This window comes from Sciurus carolinensis, unplaced genomic scaffold, assembly GCF_902686445.1.
Source record: "Sciurus carolinensis unplaced genomic scaffold, mSciCar1.2, whole genome shotgun sequence".
In the NCBI taxonomy this organism is placed as follows: Eukaryota; Metazoa; Chordata; class Mammalia; order Rodentia; family Sciuridae; genus Sciurus; species Sciurus carolinensis.
Genome location: NW_025920143.1, coordinates 1617502 through 1633054, shown reverse-complemented (window position 1 = coordinate 1633054; position 15553 = coordinate 1617502). Strand labels below are relative to the sequence as shown.

The following is a 15553-nucleotide window of genomic DNA, read 5'->3' as shown; positions in this document are numbered from 1 at the left end:
TGCAAGCATTATCATCAGTGGAGCAAGAAATCCACATGATGACCTACATACCTAAAAATTGATTTTTGAATTATGCATAGCATGAAATTTACCTTGTAACCAATTTGTAAGTGGAATCCTACAGCATTGTCATTTTGTGACTTTTTCTTCCACTACACAATGTCCTTAAGGTTGATCCACCTCTTATCTGTTAGAATTCCCTTCCTTTGGAAGTCTGAGTAATATTCCATGGTAGCCTAAACCACAGTTCCCTTACCCATTCATCTGTGCATGGAAGTTTGGGTTACTTCTGCCTTTTGGTGATTGTTATTGATGCTCCCTTGCACACTTTTCAACCTTTATATCAGGTCCTTGTTGCCATTATTCCATGTTAGATTAACTTGTGAGCATTTCGTGGAGGCCTGCCTTCCTTCTTTTTTGAAGTACTTACTGTGATTCAAATCTTTTTATTAGTGCCTTGCAATTATACATAACAGTGGGATTCATTGTTCCATATTGGAACATGTACAGAGCATAATTAGTCAGTTCCGTTCTCCAGCACCTCCCCTTCATGTGCCGTCTTTTGCATCAGGTAGTGAGCATGGAGAAGATGGAGGACACCAGTCTGCTGCCCAGCCCCATCCTCATCAGCATCAGGAGCAAGATGGTCTTCCAGTTCATCGAGCTCAAGGATAGAGAGACCTTGGTGGAGACCCTGCTTGAGAGACTGAAGCAGGTCCACGCCAACCATCCTGTGCACTATGACACCTCAACCAATGACAAGGACATGGTAGGAACCTGCAGTATGGTGGCTTTCTGTGACGTGACAGTCCCCCTCTCACCACCTCTGTGTCAGTGGGCTCCAGAGGGCATGTGTAGGAAGGGACCCCCTTGGGTGTGAACACACAATGTGCTAGAGATGATTTGGCCTCCAGTAGTCGGGGGTGTGAGTCCTGTGTCACCTCTGATGGGCTGGGTGTCTCCAGTGGGCATTGAACGCGATAGAGTGGGTGGTCGGGAATCACCCCACTCCTTGTAGGGGTTGATCTGGTGTCCCCCAGGTTCGGGGGGCTGGTGGTGTGCTCCCTGGGTGGGTGTGGAGCAGACACGCCTCTCCACATCCAGAGGGATTGTCAGGCACCCCCACCTTCCTCACAGGCTGGGTGCTGCCACACTCCAAGGTTGCAGGGGTTGATGCCCTTTGGAACAGACAAAACCTGCTGAGAGAGATCCTTCCTCATTCTTAGGGTTGGATGACGGCAGAAAAGGACCTGGGTCTGCCAGAGCCTCACCTTCTAGAACTTTAATTGACATATACTTTTAAAAACACATTTTAAACTAATATTTAATAATGGTGCATATTTTCCTCTTACTTTTTTTTTGTTTTCTTTGAGGGCTGGACACACATCACCTGTTTTGTACTTGACAAGCAGGTGCAGTGACCACAAGTTTGGGGATCTTGAAATGGTGTCTTGTCACAGCAGCAAGGAGCGTGAAGACAAGAGCCCACCTCTGCACCCCGGACACCTGACTGTGGTCCTCCAGCCTTTGTGCAGCCAGAACCCTGACTCCCACCTGGTTGTTGAAGCTACTCCTTCCCTGGTGTGCCATGGACACTAAAGGCTGGGCAATGACCATGGAGGGTGTGGCACCTGAGCACCAGCTCCTCCACCTGGGTGGAGAGGTGGCCGTGGATCTTGGGCTGCAAGGGCTCTATTGAGGACTCAGACAGCAGAGGGGGAGCCGGCCTTTCCCCTGTCCGTTAGTGGCTCTCGTGTCATTCCTGCTGTGTGACTTGGGCAGTGGGTGATGCCGGCCCTGTGGGTTTTCAGGTGTCAACCAAGTGTTCCTCCCACTGGCCGGTGGCATCTGTGAGCATCTCAGTGTCAATTTCCCGCGTGTGTGTCCTGGGACAAAGGGCTGCCTGTCCTCTAATTTTAAGAACTAAAAATATTTTTGCTACATTCATACTTTTTCTTTATATGGAAAATTTGAGGTGAATAGACTCCAATTTCGTAAGTAGACTCTATGTGGCAGTGAAGAGACTAGTTTTGACCTTGTCACTCCCTTGGGGACCAGGTGTGGCTGCAGACCTTATTACCCCACACTCCTTCTAAGTTACTGCAGCTCCTGCAGCATCAGTTGTTACTTTTAGTGATCCAGACTGAACCTTTCTTTTCAGATGTGATGCATGCACACACACACACACACATTGGAGGTATGGGTATATATATATATGTGTGTGTGTATTCATTATGTGTGTGTATATATATATAGATATGTATATATAAATATTCACATTCATATATATACATATGTATACATATATATAATTATTTCCTTAATCTATAATTTCCTAAGTATTGAGCATATATGTATCCTCCCATTGCTGAAGAATGCAGGTTATTAAAAGCATTTCACCATAACCAACTCAAACTCTCTCTGAGCGTGTGTGCTTGTATGTCTGTTGAGTGTGTGCGTGTGTGTGCCTTCATGCATGTGAGTATCATAATATCCAATATTTCTTTTCTCCCATTGGAAATTGAGTCAGAAAATGCAATCTGCCATACTCCCAATACCAAAATGTCATTTTGATCAAATGAAACATTCTTTCATCTAGGTTTGAATGTTTCCACTAGGAATTACTGGTAAAATGAATAGATTCAAATCATGAAAGTGGATCAGAATACAGAAACATATTTTAATAACAAAGACTTAAGGTCCAATTATGTATGGAATTGATGAGTAAACATTTTAGAAATCAATCTCATTGATCATCCATGATGCAATGCTTTAGCACTGCCCAGAGAGACAGGAGCAGATTCTTGTCCACAGGTTCCAGCGGTGATGTCGCACCCGAGTTGCCTCATAAGAGGGAGGTTGGGGAGGGATCCAGTCATCTTTTTCATCCTGAGGATAGGTCCTCTTTCTCAGGATGAAGTCTCTCCTGACATGTGGCTTCATCGCATAAAAGACGTTGGCATTCTTTGGAATCTTCATTTCTGGGGAGAGAGGGGTACAGGTTGGATAGGTGGCACTTGAGACGTGCACAGCAGGACACCCCAACATCTGACAGCCTCTGCCAGCAAAGGCCTGAGCCACAGACCTGAGAGCTGTCCAGATCAGCTCCAATACCACCAGACACATCCTCAACCATCTTCCTGGAGGAAAAACTAGGTCTAGGACTTCACCAGGACTAATGCGTGTTGCCTCCAAAGGCTTTGGGCTCCAGAAGATCACAATTCATCTTGATTTTGCCAAAGCATACCCCTAGGGATTACATCTGAAATCTTACACAGATGACTCATGTGCTCAATGTTTCACCCCCAGTTCAGCAAGGTTTCCTGGTGGGATTTTGGGTGAAGCACTCCATGTTGAGTGCTCTGATGTGATCATGGAATACTCAGTCAAGATGAAGAGAACACTAAGCAGTGGGAGAAAGTGGAAGAAGGTTGGGCATGGATGGAGGAAGACCTGAAGAGGGAGAGGCCCTCAGCACACATATATTTTTGCAACTGAGCTATATCCCCAGCCCTGGGGGCTCCTCTTTATCCTCATTCTCCTAGTAGTAGTCCTCATCTTCTTCCCATCTTTCTCTCCTTCACTCTCTCAGTCTCCTTATATCCCATGAAATCACCTGGTTGGCAAGTGCTCCATAGGTTGCAGGTGCCACACCCTCTGCCATAATGCACAGTCTCAGTTCAGAACCAAATGGAATGCTATGAAACTCAGAGCCAAAGCAGGAGTCCCCTGCTAATTTATTTTACCCAAGTATTTGACAGGGAGGAAAGTATGACCAACTGAGACACCTCGTGTTAGCCATGTTCTGCCATTGTTGCTAGTCAGCTCCATGTGGACCAGGCATCCTACAAGGGAGGCCACATCCCAAATGCTGCCCTACTGAGATCAATCATTCCAAAGACCAGGAAAGGAACGGCTTCACTCCCACATTTTCCTATGGTCCAGGGATGCAACAACCCCCAGTGGGTTTCAGATGGCCAGCGAGTCCCTGGTCTGAACACCTGTCTCTTGCCACCCTCCTCTAAAAAGGGTCTGTTCTCTATTTGGGTTTGGATGGATGTACCTGTGCTATGAATTTCCGAGCCCACCAAGGTTTAGCCTTCTACTTCCATGAACTCTACTCACTTAACAGTATTCGTGGATTCGGATATGAGAGAATGTTTCATAGGCTGGTTTTGGATGCGGTTTTCAGTGTGGACAGAAAGGGGATCATAGCTGCTTTAGGGTTTTGGTTCACAGAAAAGAAAACAGCAATGGCATTAATTACAGGTCAGCTTTGTGGCATACGCGCCTAGGAAGCCCTCATCTGATTTTAGTAAGGGAAAATAACCTGGCTCTACTGATTCCATCTAGGCAAGTGGACTCAGGCACAGAAGGCTTGGTCATTTATGCAGTGTCAGACTGTTGAGGCTGTCTCCCAGTCTGTTTTTTTTCACATTTAGTCCTGTTCCTGCTTGCTAGAATACTGACAATGCTCTGCACAGAGAGTGGATTTCTGGTCATGGAGAAGGCTTTCAATAGTACTGCTTCAGTCCACAAATGCACCAACTTCATCCTTAGCCCCTGTGTTCCCATCTTCCTCTGCAAACACTCCTCTCAGTGAGCCCTGGGGGCCACATGACCCCTGCAAAAATGCTTTCTTCCTCGCTCCTCAGTGATATCAGCATTGAATGCCTGTTGTTGTCCAGGGTTGGACACCTGGTGGATAGGTACACTAGCCCCTGGGGCTGATCAGAGAACCTAGAGACCTTCCCAGCAGTGCCAGTGTGGTTTTCTTTGTGCACCAGGCCCATCAGTACCTGTTTCAGTGTTCTTTTTGGTCAGATTCTACTCTTTTGGGCTACGAGTTGACCTAATTGCACTTCTTCAATATGGCTCCCCACCATCTGATTGTCCCACTTACTGTGCTGTTGGGAGATGATTTGTCCCAGTTCATAGTCTTGTGGCTTCTCCTGCATCAGCAAGTGATGTTCCAGGGCCCTGCGAATGACCGTAGGAGCCCTGTCGTTGCATGTCACCTGCATCAACATGGGAGATAGGCCTTGAGGAAATGGGTCGTGGTGTGGCTACCCAAGAACAGTGTCAGGGACATTCAGGGGGAAGTTCAGCTCTAAATACAGGGGCACCATCATTACTCACTACTCCACTACCTGAGGGTAGCCTCCTGGTAATTGCCTGGGGCCTTCCTCAGGGCTATGACACCAATCCTCCTACAAAGGTCTGCCTGGCCCTGCCATTGCCCTTTGTGGAGCCACATTTCACTCAGGGTCAAAGGACGCCACAGCCTGGGTAGAGAAACACTTTCATGCCACCACGATGGAAGGAATGGACCAGTGACCTCCTCTCTCCCAGGGCTGTTGCAGAGTGCAGGGTGAATTTTGGGGTGGCCCAGGCAGAAACCGAGAGACTTTGGTTGTGATTGCCAGGGCACAGAACACACTCAGAGGGAAGACCAATGATCACCGTGAGAGCTCCTGGCCTCCAGAGGCTCAGTACTGCCTGGGATGGAGGAGGACACCTCACTCAGCCAGGGTGGCATGGGAACGGGCCCCTGTACAGCACCTCCCTGGAGGTGGAGTGTGCTCCATCCACATGAATATTCCTTCTACAACGAGACACTCGGCGCCCTGTTCAAGGGGTAGGAAGAATGTCGTGTTGCTCTCCTCCTCCATGTGCACCAGCATTCTCTATCCCACACAGTGCAGCCTGCATCCTGCATCCTGCATTCTGTCCTTTTCTCATCTCCCACCAAGACCTGCCCCTGCACTTCTGGTCTGCACACTGCCATGTAACACACAGACTCCCTCACAAATGGGGGTGGAAATGGTCACGCTCTCCCTCAACTCAGGTCAAACCCTTAACAGTGACCTCTCTCTTCTTTATTCCCATCTCTCTTTCCTGACCATTGAAAAACTCCCAATTCAAGAGGGCAAGAGTGGCCCATGGTATGGGATTTGTGTTTGCTCCTTGCCCTGGGATAGCACAGGGGACACCTCTTCCGCCAGGCTTACCAGGATAGTCTTGCCATCCTTTGCATTCTGGTGCTCCAGTCTGACATTTATGAGGCAGCTGTCTTTCACCTGTTTCTTGGACCGGGGCCATGAGCATCTGCCCGTTATGTATCCGATGGCCCTGGATTTCTTCATGTGTTTTGTGGCCGTCGGGTTGGGCCTAGCCTGTTGAGAAGAGATGTGACTGGAGGCTGGGCTGATGGTACACTCCATGGCTGAGGCCTCAGAAGTTGATTCTGACAACTGTGGGGGATGGAATATCAGCAAAGACTAGAAACTGACAACCACCCCCACCTGTGCTCATGCAGGAGACAGCCCTGCCAGCAGGCTTACCAGGATGTGCTGTGAATTTCTCCTGGTCTGCTCCTCCAGGTGGACCTGTATGAAGCTGCTGTCTTCTGCCTGCTCGTTGTAATGAGGCAGTAGGGAACTGCTGTTGGTGACACTATTGGTACCGGAGTCCTTGCTTTCAGTGGCCTGGGGCAGTGGTCTGGCTGCCACTGAAGAGCTGCTGCTCACAGCTTGTGGTATCCTGGGAGTCACCAAAGAAGTGGACTCCAAGAACTGTGGGGGATGGAAACATCAGTAGAGCCCAGAAACTCTCAGCCACCCCCACCTGTCAGGGTGCTCTATGGGCATTCTAGAACATATGTCCAGGAGCTGAGGCTTTTTGTCACCCTGGTGGATGTGAAGGAGCACCAGGGGTAAAGAGCGAGTAAGGTAGGTTTTTACCTCCTTTGTCTTGCTGTTGGCCCACTTCCTGGTGACTCTTTTCCTGAGGACAAAATCAAAGTCCACGCGGGGATTGATGGCATAAAACACATTGCCATCAGCAGGGATCCTCAGCACTGGATAGGGTGGGGCAGAGGTTGGAAGGTGAGTGACACTCAAGGAGTACACAACAGAACACGGCCCAAGACTGACAGCCTCTGGCAGGTCAGGCTTGAGCTCTAGACCTGAGGGCCTTCCAATCTAGATAATATTACACCTAAAGCATCTTCAGGGACTTTCTCTGAGGAAAGAGTATGCACAGGATCTAAACCAATCTACTAGCTTCCAACAGAAAGCACCCTGGACCCCAGGACCTCTCTGTTCAGGTAGAACCTACCATGGAGACCATGCTGGAGTTTGCATCATGATTTGCCATCAGTCGCTCCTGTGTTGGAGCTGCAGTGATCACATACGGGGTTCAGAAAATCATGTGATGGTAGATGCTTTGACCTTGCACTGGAATAATCCAGTCATACGTGAAGACACTAATGGGAGGTGGTATAAATTGGAGGTGTGTTGGGCGTGGACGGAGGATGTCTACAGGAAGCTTGTGCCTTCAGGAACCATTTTTTTATTTTTTATTTTTTGAATCAGCTGATTCTTCATTTCCTCCTCATCATTCTCCTTTGCATTCAGAATTTATTCAAGCCAAATTCAATTTAAATTTATGGGAGCACAGTGTCTCAGGCAATTAGACCAATATGTTTAAAACATCTGATGAGAAAAAGAAACATGGAGCCCAATAATACAAACGATGTTTATAATAGAGAAATCATGAAGTGGGAAGAATAACACAATTATTCTTTTTTTTTTTGAATAACTTATTATCCATTTTTTTTATAACACAATTATTCTATCAGCACCTCTTGCTCTTGTAAACATTACTTAACACAAATGAAGAGGACTCCTCTGACAAACAACCAAAATAGCTTCTTGCTAACATACACTTACCCCCAAAGAGTTAATTTAACAATGAAAGAGAAAGGAAACACTTGAGAAATTTTCAATTGTGATGACTTAGAACAAGTCTTCATGAGATTACTAACTACTTTTGGGCAACTGATATCAGGAAGGTGAAAGGAAAATAAAATTGTACAGAGATTTTGTTTGGTAATGTACAGAAGTGAGAAATGTACAGGAGTTCATACCATCAATATAGTCTCCTTCAGAGAACTGAACAATGCATATATTCAATCTGTTTCTTGTTATATTCTTGTTCTCTTTGTGTTTCTTGATCTTGTGTTGTTGTTGTTCTCTTTCTTCTACTTAATGATGTTCTTATTCTTCATCTTCTACAACTGGGTGTGGTCTTCTTCATGTTCTTCTTCTTCATTTTTCCCTACTTCAACTCCTTTTCCTTTATGTCCACCTACTCCTCTTCTTCTTGCTTCTTGTCCTTCCTTTATCTCTCTCTAATGCCCTTTTGCCAATCTGTGAAGTGTTCTATTGCTTCACATGTTTCTGCCAGATATGACCTCTGTCCCAAAACACCTAAATGGTGTCCATTCACACAAATGGAAAGATTGGAAGCCAGGTGCCTAAAGCAAGATTTCTTCATTCAAGAACTTTTCTCAAGTATGTGTCACTGTCCTGAAAGGCTGCCTAAATAGACAGCCAGGCATTGCTTATCTCCTCTCCCCCTCATGGATATGAAGTTTACAAAGCCTGATCAGGTCCAGGGAAGGACACTGGATAGGGAGACCCAGCAGTCCCAGGGTGAAATGATTTACACTCCCATCATTGCACTTTGTTTCTACAAATGACCCAACACACTTTGGTTATTCTTCAGGCCACAGCACTTTCTTTGGCTGCTGAGTTGTCCTGAGCCCACAGGAAGTCACTTCTCCCCACCATCAAGTGGACCCACTTACTCTTATGCTCCGACACAATCTGAAGCAGCTCAAAGTCCTCTGGATCCTCCTCATTGAGCAAGTGTTCTTGTAAGGCCCTCCGTATGACCGCGGGTGCCCTATCCTGGCAGGTCACCTGATCAGGGTTGGAGAAACTCATCAGGGAATGAGTTTTGGAGTAGCCACCCAGAGCACTGGGTGACTGGTCAGTCATTCAGGAGACAGCTTAGCTCTTAAGATAAGGGCACCATGTGTTATCATGCTACCTGGGGCCTTCGAGAGTTCATGTGGGATCTTCCTATATGCTTCTAGCCCCATCTTGGTACAACAGTCAGGTTGTCCCTGCTATGTCCTTCTGATAAAAAGGGTGCAAATACCTAACAGCCTTTCTAAAGACACACTTGGCCCAACAAGATGGGAGGAATGGTGAGTTTGCTCCTGTATCCCATCTCTGCTCTGAGAATCATGATACCTTTGTAGGTAGTCCAGGCAGGACCCTAGACCCCTTAGTTCTGACAGACAGGATATAAAACAGACTCAGCAACTAGAGTATGCTTGTGACTCTTTTATGATAGCCAGGAGACTTTTGGGCTCCATGGCCTCATTCCTTGATGTGTTGTAATGCGGTATGGACCCCACTGAGGCAATGTTTGAACAGGATTTCTCTGTCACTGGACACATGGAGAGTTAGGGCTTAAACCCCACATCCAGAAAAATTGTGCAAAGGGAGCTGCTAGCTCCCTATTTAGGTCTGTGCAAAGTAGGACATATGTTTTCTTGAAAAACCCCAGTTGTCTGTGACCTGCAATAATGTAAACTCATTATGCTAAGGAGGATCCCTTCCATTCTACATATGCCTTCCAGCACACAGGAGTTATGACTGCTGCACCCTCTGCACAGACCTCCAATGGTCCAACACACTCTAGACACCAGGCTTCAGAGTGCAGCCTGCACCCTATGCATTCCTCTGACCTCATCTGAGCAAGCACTTACCCCTGCACTTCCATACTGCAAACCCCACACCCTGCAGGCCCACTCACACCTGGAGCTGGGGCATGCAGCTGCTCTCCCTCATCTCAGGTGAGCTTCTTAACACTGAGCTCTGTCTTCTTCATCCTCTTCAATCTTATTTACCTTCCAGAAGCTCTAATTCATGAAGGCAGGCCTAGTCTAAGCTATGTTCTCTGCCTTCCCCAGTGAGGGCACCCAGGGGATCCCCTGCTGAATGGCTCACCACGATGTTCTTATACTCCATTCGCCTTTGATTTTCTAGATGGACATGAATGGAGCAGCTGTCTCCCACTCGCTGGTTGTACAGAGGTACTGTGGAGCTCGGAGCAGAGACCTTGGGGGTACTGGACTTGAGCTCTGCCTCTGGCGATGGTGCTGCTCCTTCACTGGCCACAAGAGCAGCTCCTTGATGAGGCTCTAGCCCTGGGGTGGGCATTGGAAGTGAGTCTGTAGCTAGAGGAGAAAAGATTCCAACATGACAGACTGGACGTGAGCTTTGCAAAAACAGACAATCCACACTGTCTCCCACGAAGATCTCAGCCCCTGAGCCCATGGTGGACCTATTCTCAGACAGGGGCATGGCCTGAGTGGAAAGTGGCTTCTCATTGTTCCCAGCCCAACAGCAGTCATACACATTCCACCCTCTGGGACCAAACTCTGACCTATGAAGACCCTTATGTACACACCCCAGGCCTCCTGGAACTCAGGCTCTGCCTCGCTGGACTTGCCATCCTCCAGCTGTGCCAGCAGGTGGTGTGCTTGGCGCTCCAGATTCAAGCCACCCATGTACAGTTGAAGGTAAGGCAGCAGCAGCTGGAGAATCATGAGGCCTAGAGGCTGATGGAAAGCCTCGCTGTACTGCTCCATCCAGGTACCCGGGTTGATGGGCACGGCACTGTGAACAAGCAGGTGTGCAGTCAGCAGAAGCCTAGACGCTCTTCCCCACAGCCCCCACCACCAAAACTGGCCTTGGCAGCCTCTGCCTTACTGTCTCTGCACAGGCCAGTCCACCATAGCCAAGACACTGTGGCTGTACACAGTGACAGGCAACTCTCTGTACAAAAAACTTACAACCTGGCAGCTTACTAATCTGGAAACAGCAGCCCTCACTTTTGGCCACATTCCACCTCATGTTGATGGTCTCTTGGTCTACTATGCTCATTGGGGTAGGACAAGATGCAGTCCTGTCTAAAGGAGGAACGGATGGTGACACATGCAGATAGCCTACTTCTGATACCATCAAAAGAGACAAGATAACAGATTTTTACCACATTTTCAACTGAATTGTCATAATGCCTTTCAACGTGTCTTCCCACAGTGGGTGCTTTCTGTATGTTCATTCAAGAGGGAGACCAAACATCTACTTTGCACATATCTCACTGGGCATGGGAGCTTCCAGCCACCAATTCCTGTCTGGCTGTAATTAAGAAGGGAATTTCTGTAGCACTATGGAATCTGGAACATCCTTTCTAAAGCAAAAGTGCTTTCCCCAAGGCCTAAAGAAAGTCAGGCCCCTAGCACAGAGCTTCTCCATGCAGGAAGGGAACAAGCAACCAGAAAGAAACCCCAGGGCTCACTGAGCCCGCCTGGAATTGAGCTGAGTACACAGCCTCAAACACCAGAGCCCAATGTGTGTAGGCTGCTCCACACACCTCTGTGGACCAGGTGGTGAGAGAGGGTGATTTCTTCTGCCTGAGAAGACAAGGTAACTCCCCACCACCACCCACTTGGTGCTGACAGTATACTATGAGCTTGGTCCTCTGATCCCCCTAGGTCTCACAAAGTGTTTGGTTCTCTGAGAGATACATGACTTCCTCAAGACCCAAGTATGAGTTGATGGTACACTTGGTCTCAGAGGTATGGTCTTACCTTGGGAAGAGCAGCTCCAGCACCTGCTGGCTGGTGATGAAAGCTGAGTAAATAGACCTGAAGGTGCTGCCCCAGTCGGGGTTCCTACCAAAAAAGACAGGCACCAGCTGGTTCATGAGCTCTGCCTCTCTGTTACCTTCAAGCGTCTCTATCCCACAGGGCTCATCCGTGTTCAGAAACAGATCATTTTCACCCTGGTTTGGGACCAAGAATGGTGGGATCAAAAATGGAAATGGTAGCAAACAGAAAAATGCTTTATCCCAATATAATGAAGTAACATCAGAATGGGACAGTTCTCATTGGCACACACACACACACACACACACACACACACACAGAGCCAGAGTGTGAGTGGTGGGCCATTCATGAGGGATCCTAAATGAGGGCCTGCTCTGCTCACTTGTCCTGTGCTGCTCAGTGTTGCTGTTGAGCTTCTCTGGGAAAGTGTCCCCAGACTCTGGCGTCTAGGACGAAACCTCACCCCCTCTTCCCACACAAGAGCAAGGTGGTCCCCCTGAGATTCCTGGGGGCCTAAGGCTCGACGTTTTTTGAAACAACAAGAGAACATCCCTCTCGCTCCAGTGTCTCCAACAGACTGAGCTGGGATGGGTTGCTCAGTGAAGTGGGTGCCTGGTTACCAGGGTTCCATGTTCCATTTGATCCATCATCAAGGCACTGAGGTCACGTCCTGTGCTGCCTCTACCCAAGCCTCATATTCACACAAGACTACTCCCAAAACCGCAAGGGCTGCTGATTGCTCCCACCTCAACACACATCAAGTGCACAACTGAACACATGTTCACCAACTTCACCCACCAGACCCTACCCACCTTGGCTCCCAATAGAGTTCCAGCGTGAGGATTCAAATCTGAATTCACAAGCAGACCCTCCTTCTCACCAGCTGTGTGACGCTGGACCAAACTTTGTGCCGCCCTTGGGTTCCCCAGTGTCCCCAACATTTCAGGGTATGGATGTAGCCTTCGATTTCTAGATTGACTTTGGATATATTTGCCTATAAATACCTGTACTATCTCTGAAAACAACAGACAGGAATCGTAGCTTATGAAGGCACAAACTTAGAAATGGTACAATCACAAGAAAGGGACAGAGAAAGAATGCACCCCAACTCAATCAGGCTTGTGTCCCACATAGAATTCGGGACGGACCTTGTCCAGAATTCTAGATCCTGGGGTCACAGCTGCCCACTGACTTGGACACACAGTTCATATGCACAATTACCACTGCCTGACACTGAGACGGAGATTGACACGCCTGCAGAATTGGCAGTGGACCTGGATTCCCAGGAGTGGGGGTGAGCCGTACCCTTTTGAAAATGACATTGTCCAAGAAAGACAAATTTTGTAGGATTTAACTCAGATTCCCAATAATCCTGTTCATAAAAACATAAAGAAGAATGTTCCTTTCTTGGGCCTGCGGAAGGGACTCAAAGTCAGTCTGGTCAGTATGTCCACCTAAGTTCTGGAGAGGGACAGTGGTGATGTCTAGACTGCAACTTACCTATGCTTAAAGCCTCTGAATTAAAAAGGGATGTTTGGTGTATTTTATCAGAATTTAAAAATAAGGGAATTGCTGATCGACTCTCAAAGAACTGTGTGTGTTGTGATGGCAGAATACAGGAAACTGCGTAATTTATACCACAAGATTTATTTCTCGAATTCTGGAGGCTGCAAGTCAGGTACCCACATCTGAAAACCTTCTTGTGTCCTCCTGGGGCAGAAGGTAAAACAGGAACAAGGATTTCTTTGAGTAGCCCCTTCCCAAATGAGGAGACTCCATGGCCTGATCATGTCTTCAAGTTCCCACCTGGTAACACATCATATGGGAGAAAAAACAATGAAATCTATGCTTCCCAGATCATCCAAACGTATGGGAATTATTCAGAATGTGTGCAAAATTTCATAAGACATGATCTTGTTATAAAACAAGAGATAAAGTGACAACATGGGGAGAGGGCTCCCTTCTCTGCTCCTGGTTGCAGTGTGGGATGTGGTCTTTCAAGCCCTCACTGAGGTTCTGCACACCACCTCTGACTGCCCACATACTGCATTCCCATGGGGCTGACTTACAGTGAAGCCCTAAAGGTTCTCAATTCTGGAAATCAGAAACATCACAGGAAATACACAGGAGGTCTGTTCCAAGTGCACAGAGAACACCACAGTCCTCACATGCTCAAGTCTCTTTTAAAAATGCCAGAGTATTTCCATATCTTCTACTATAATGATGTTTCTGACACCTAATACAATAAAATCGCAATGTAATTCTCCATAACCCTGTATGATCCAGGAAACAATGACAAGTAAATGTCCACAGGATACAATTTCTTTCCTGATAGTTTTGATTTGCAGCTGCTGGGTATGTGGAAGGAGGAGGATGGACACAGGGCCAACTGCATTTTCTTGCTTTGCATCCAGGGGAGGAACAACTACCACCAAGATGAGGGCTTATAGGAGCTGATATCCTTCAAGTCAACATCCGGACACATCTGGTCTTTAGGCCTGCAAACCTTCAAGGAGAGGATTCAAGCACCTGCCCACTAAAGAAAGAATCCAAAAAAACAACTTACTTCAAAGGGTATCAAGCATTGGGCTTTCAGGCAGGAGGGGGTCAGTCCATTTTCTAGGACATATTGCACACGTCAGAGAATAGCTCAAATGCAAAGCTCTGCAGAGCCCTTGGGGAACACTGCAGAGTGTTGCTGTTTTCAGAGAGAGTGAATTGCCAGGTCACTAGATCCTCTCAGTCAGGAAGATGAAACCTACCATGACACCAATAAGGACAAGGGGTACCAGGAAGCCTCAGTTTGGAGAGCTCTGAAATAAGGCCAGTGTACTTGAGAGAAGAGTGTCCCCTGAAAATTCTCGTTCACCCAAAAGTGGGTGCTAGTTTGTGGGGAAACAGTCTTTACACACTGATGAAGCTAAGGAGAGGTCACATGAAGGAACACAGTTTAAACAGGTCCCAAATCCAATGTCTGCAATTCTTGTAGAAATGGGAGTTTGGACAAAGAGACCCAGAAAGGCTGGGGTAAACAGGTTGTTTGAGGTTTGAAGCAGAGACTGGATGGCCCAGAAAGGAAAACAGATTGTGGGCAGTAGCAGGATAGTGGGAATGAGCTGGGAGAGTTGGGGAGAACACTACCTGGGAACCCTGTGAGGGACTGTGGCACTGGGAGAGCCCACACTTCTTGCCTGGAGCCTCTGGAACTAGACAGAAGACCTCTCTTCTGCTGTATGGCACCTAGTTTGCAGGGTTTGTTGGAGCAGCCTAGGGCCTGCCTGCACCAGGACTGTAGCATGATGGCCGCACAGATCACATCTGGGCCACAGACACACTCAAATGACTACACAGTGTCAGTCATGAGGAATGAAAAGTGCCAAGTCAGCCCACGTGGGGAAATGGCTAGGCACACACTGCAGGGGCTGGTGCCTGTGTTACTGATATAAAACAGTTTACCCGAGAGAACCCTCTGATTGACCTGTGATGAAGCCATTAATGGGCATTGGCTGGAAAGCATTCACATCCTGAACACATTCTTCACTTCAAAACACAGAATGATTGACATTTATTTCTTGAGACCTTGCACTCCAGCAAATTTTTCTGCAAAAGTTCAAAGGAGCAACTGATAGAAGCACAAAAAAGGGATTTTAATTACAGGTGCTTAGTGTAAAAAATAGGACTGTTATTTTTGTGTTTTCTATATTTTAAATAAAATTTCTCCTGCATTACCTCTACAAACATCCAAATGGGAATGTTTAAGACATTCCAAATTGGAAGAGAATGTATACTTGCCAAAGAAACAATATTAAGAGTTTTGACACTCCAAATGTAGTGTGTGTGTTTCAGAGGCAGTCATAGCCTAAATGAGAGAGTCCTGCAAACTATATTAGGAAGATTAGTGCTCTAGACCTACCATGCAAGTGGTATGACCTTGAATGAGCGACAAAGTCTTAGCAACCATCATCACTGAGAACTAAGTCAATGAATAAAGGTCCTCAAGTGTGAAGTTACAAAATGTGTGAT

At 47.2% G+C, this 15553-nt stretch overlaps 2 protein-coding genes across 2 annotated transcripts; one reads left to right on the top strand and one right to left on the bottom strand.

Annotated features, from left to right (window-relative positions):
• Positions 1–565: 565 nt before the first annotated feature.
• LOC124974334 (TBC1 domain family member 8-like) lies at positions 566–2185 on the top strand. The gene is made up of 2 exons (XM_047537676.1): positions 566–769; positions 1375–2185. The coding sequence occupies exons 1-2, from the start codon at positions 581–583 to the stop codon at positions 1597–1599; spliced, it is 414 nt and encodes a 137-aa protein (XP_047393632.1). The 5' UTR covers positions 566–580; the 3' UTR covers positions 1600–2185.
• Positions 2186–2660: 475 nt separating this feature from the next.
• On the bottom strand, positions 2661–13191 carry LOC124974333 (ral guanine nucleotide dissociation stimulator-like). Its single transcript, XM_047537675.1, has 10 exons — positions 13169–13191; positions 11513–11706; positions 10330–10538; positions 9867–10096; positions 8654–8768; positions 6744–6859; positions 6345–6575; positions 6012–6254; positions 4904–5018; positions 2661–2981 (listed from the first exon to the last, which is right to left on the bottom strand). The coding sequence occupies exons 2-10, from the start codon at positions 11626–11628 to the stop codon at positions 2773–2775; spliced, it is 1584 nt and encodes a 527-aa protein (XP_047393631.1). The 5' UTR covers positions 11629–11706; positions 13169–13191; the 3' UTR covers positions 2661–2772.
• Positions 13192–15553: the final 2362 nt, after the last annotated feature.

What these genes read in the sequence shown, in the direction of transcription:
- LOC124974334 (XM_047537676.1), top strand. Translation starts at nt 581, where the DNA reads ATGGAGAAGATGGAGGACACCAGTCTGCTGCCCAGCCCCATCCTCATC. An exon ending in CAACCAATGACAAGGACATG is followed by an intron (nt 770 to 1,374) that starts GTAGGAACCTGC and finishes TTTTCTTTGAGG; the next exon opens with GCTGGACACACATCACCTGT.
- LOC124974333 (XM_047537675.1), bottom strand. Translation starts at nt 11,628, where the DNA reads ATGAACCAGCTGGTGCCTGTCTTTTTTGGTAGGAACCCCGACTGGGGC. An exon ending in CTGGAGCTGCTCTTCCCAAG is followed by an intron (nt 10,539 to 11,512) that starts GTAAGACCATAC and finishes GCTTGTTCACAG; the next exon opens with TGCCGTGCCCATCAACCCGG. An exon ending in GATTGTGTCGGAGCATAAGA is followed by an intron (nt 6,860 to 8,653) that starts GTAAGTGGGTCC and finishes CACCCTATCCAG; the next exon opens with TGCTGAGGATCCCTGCTGAT.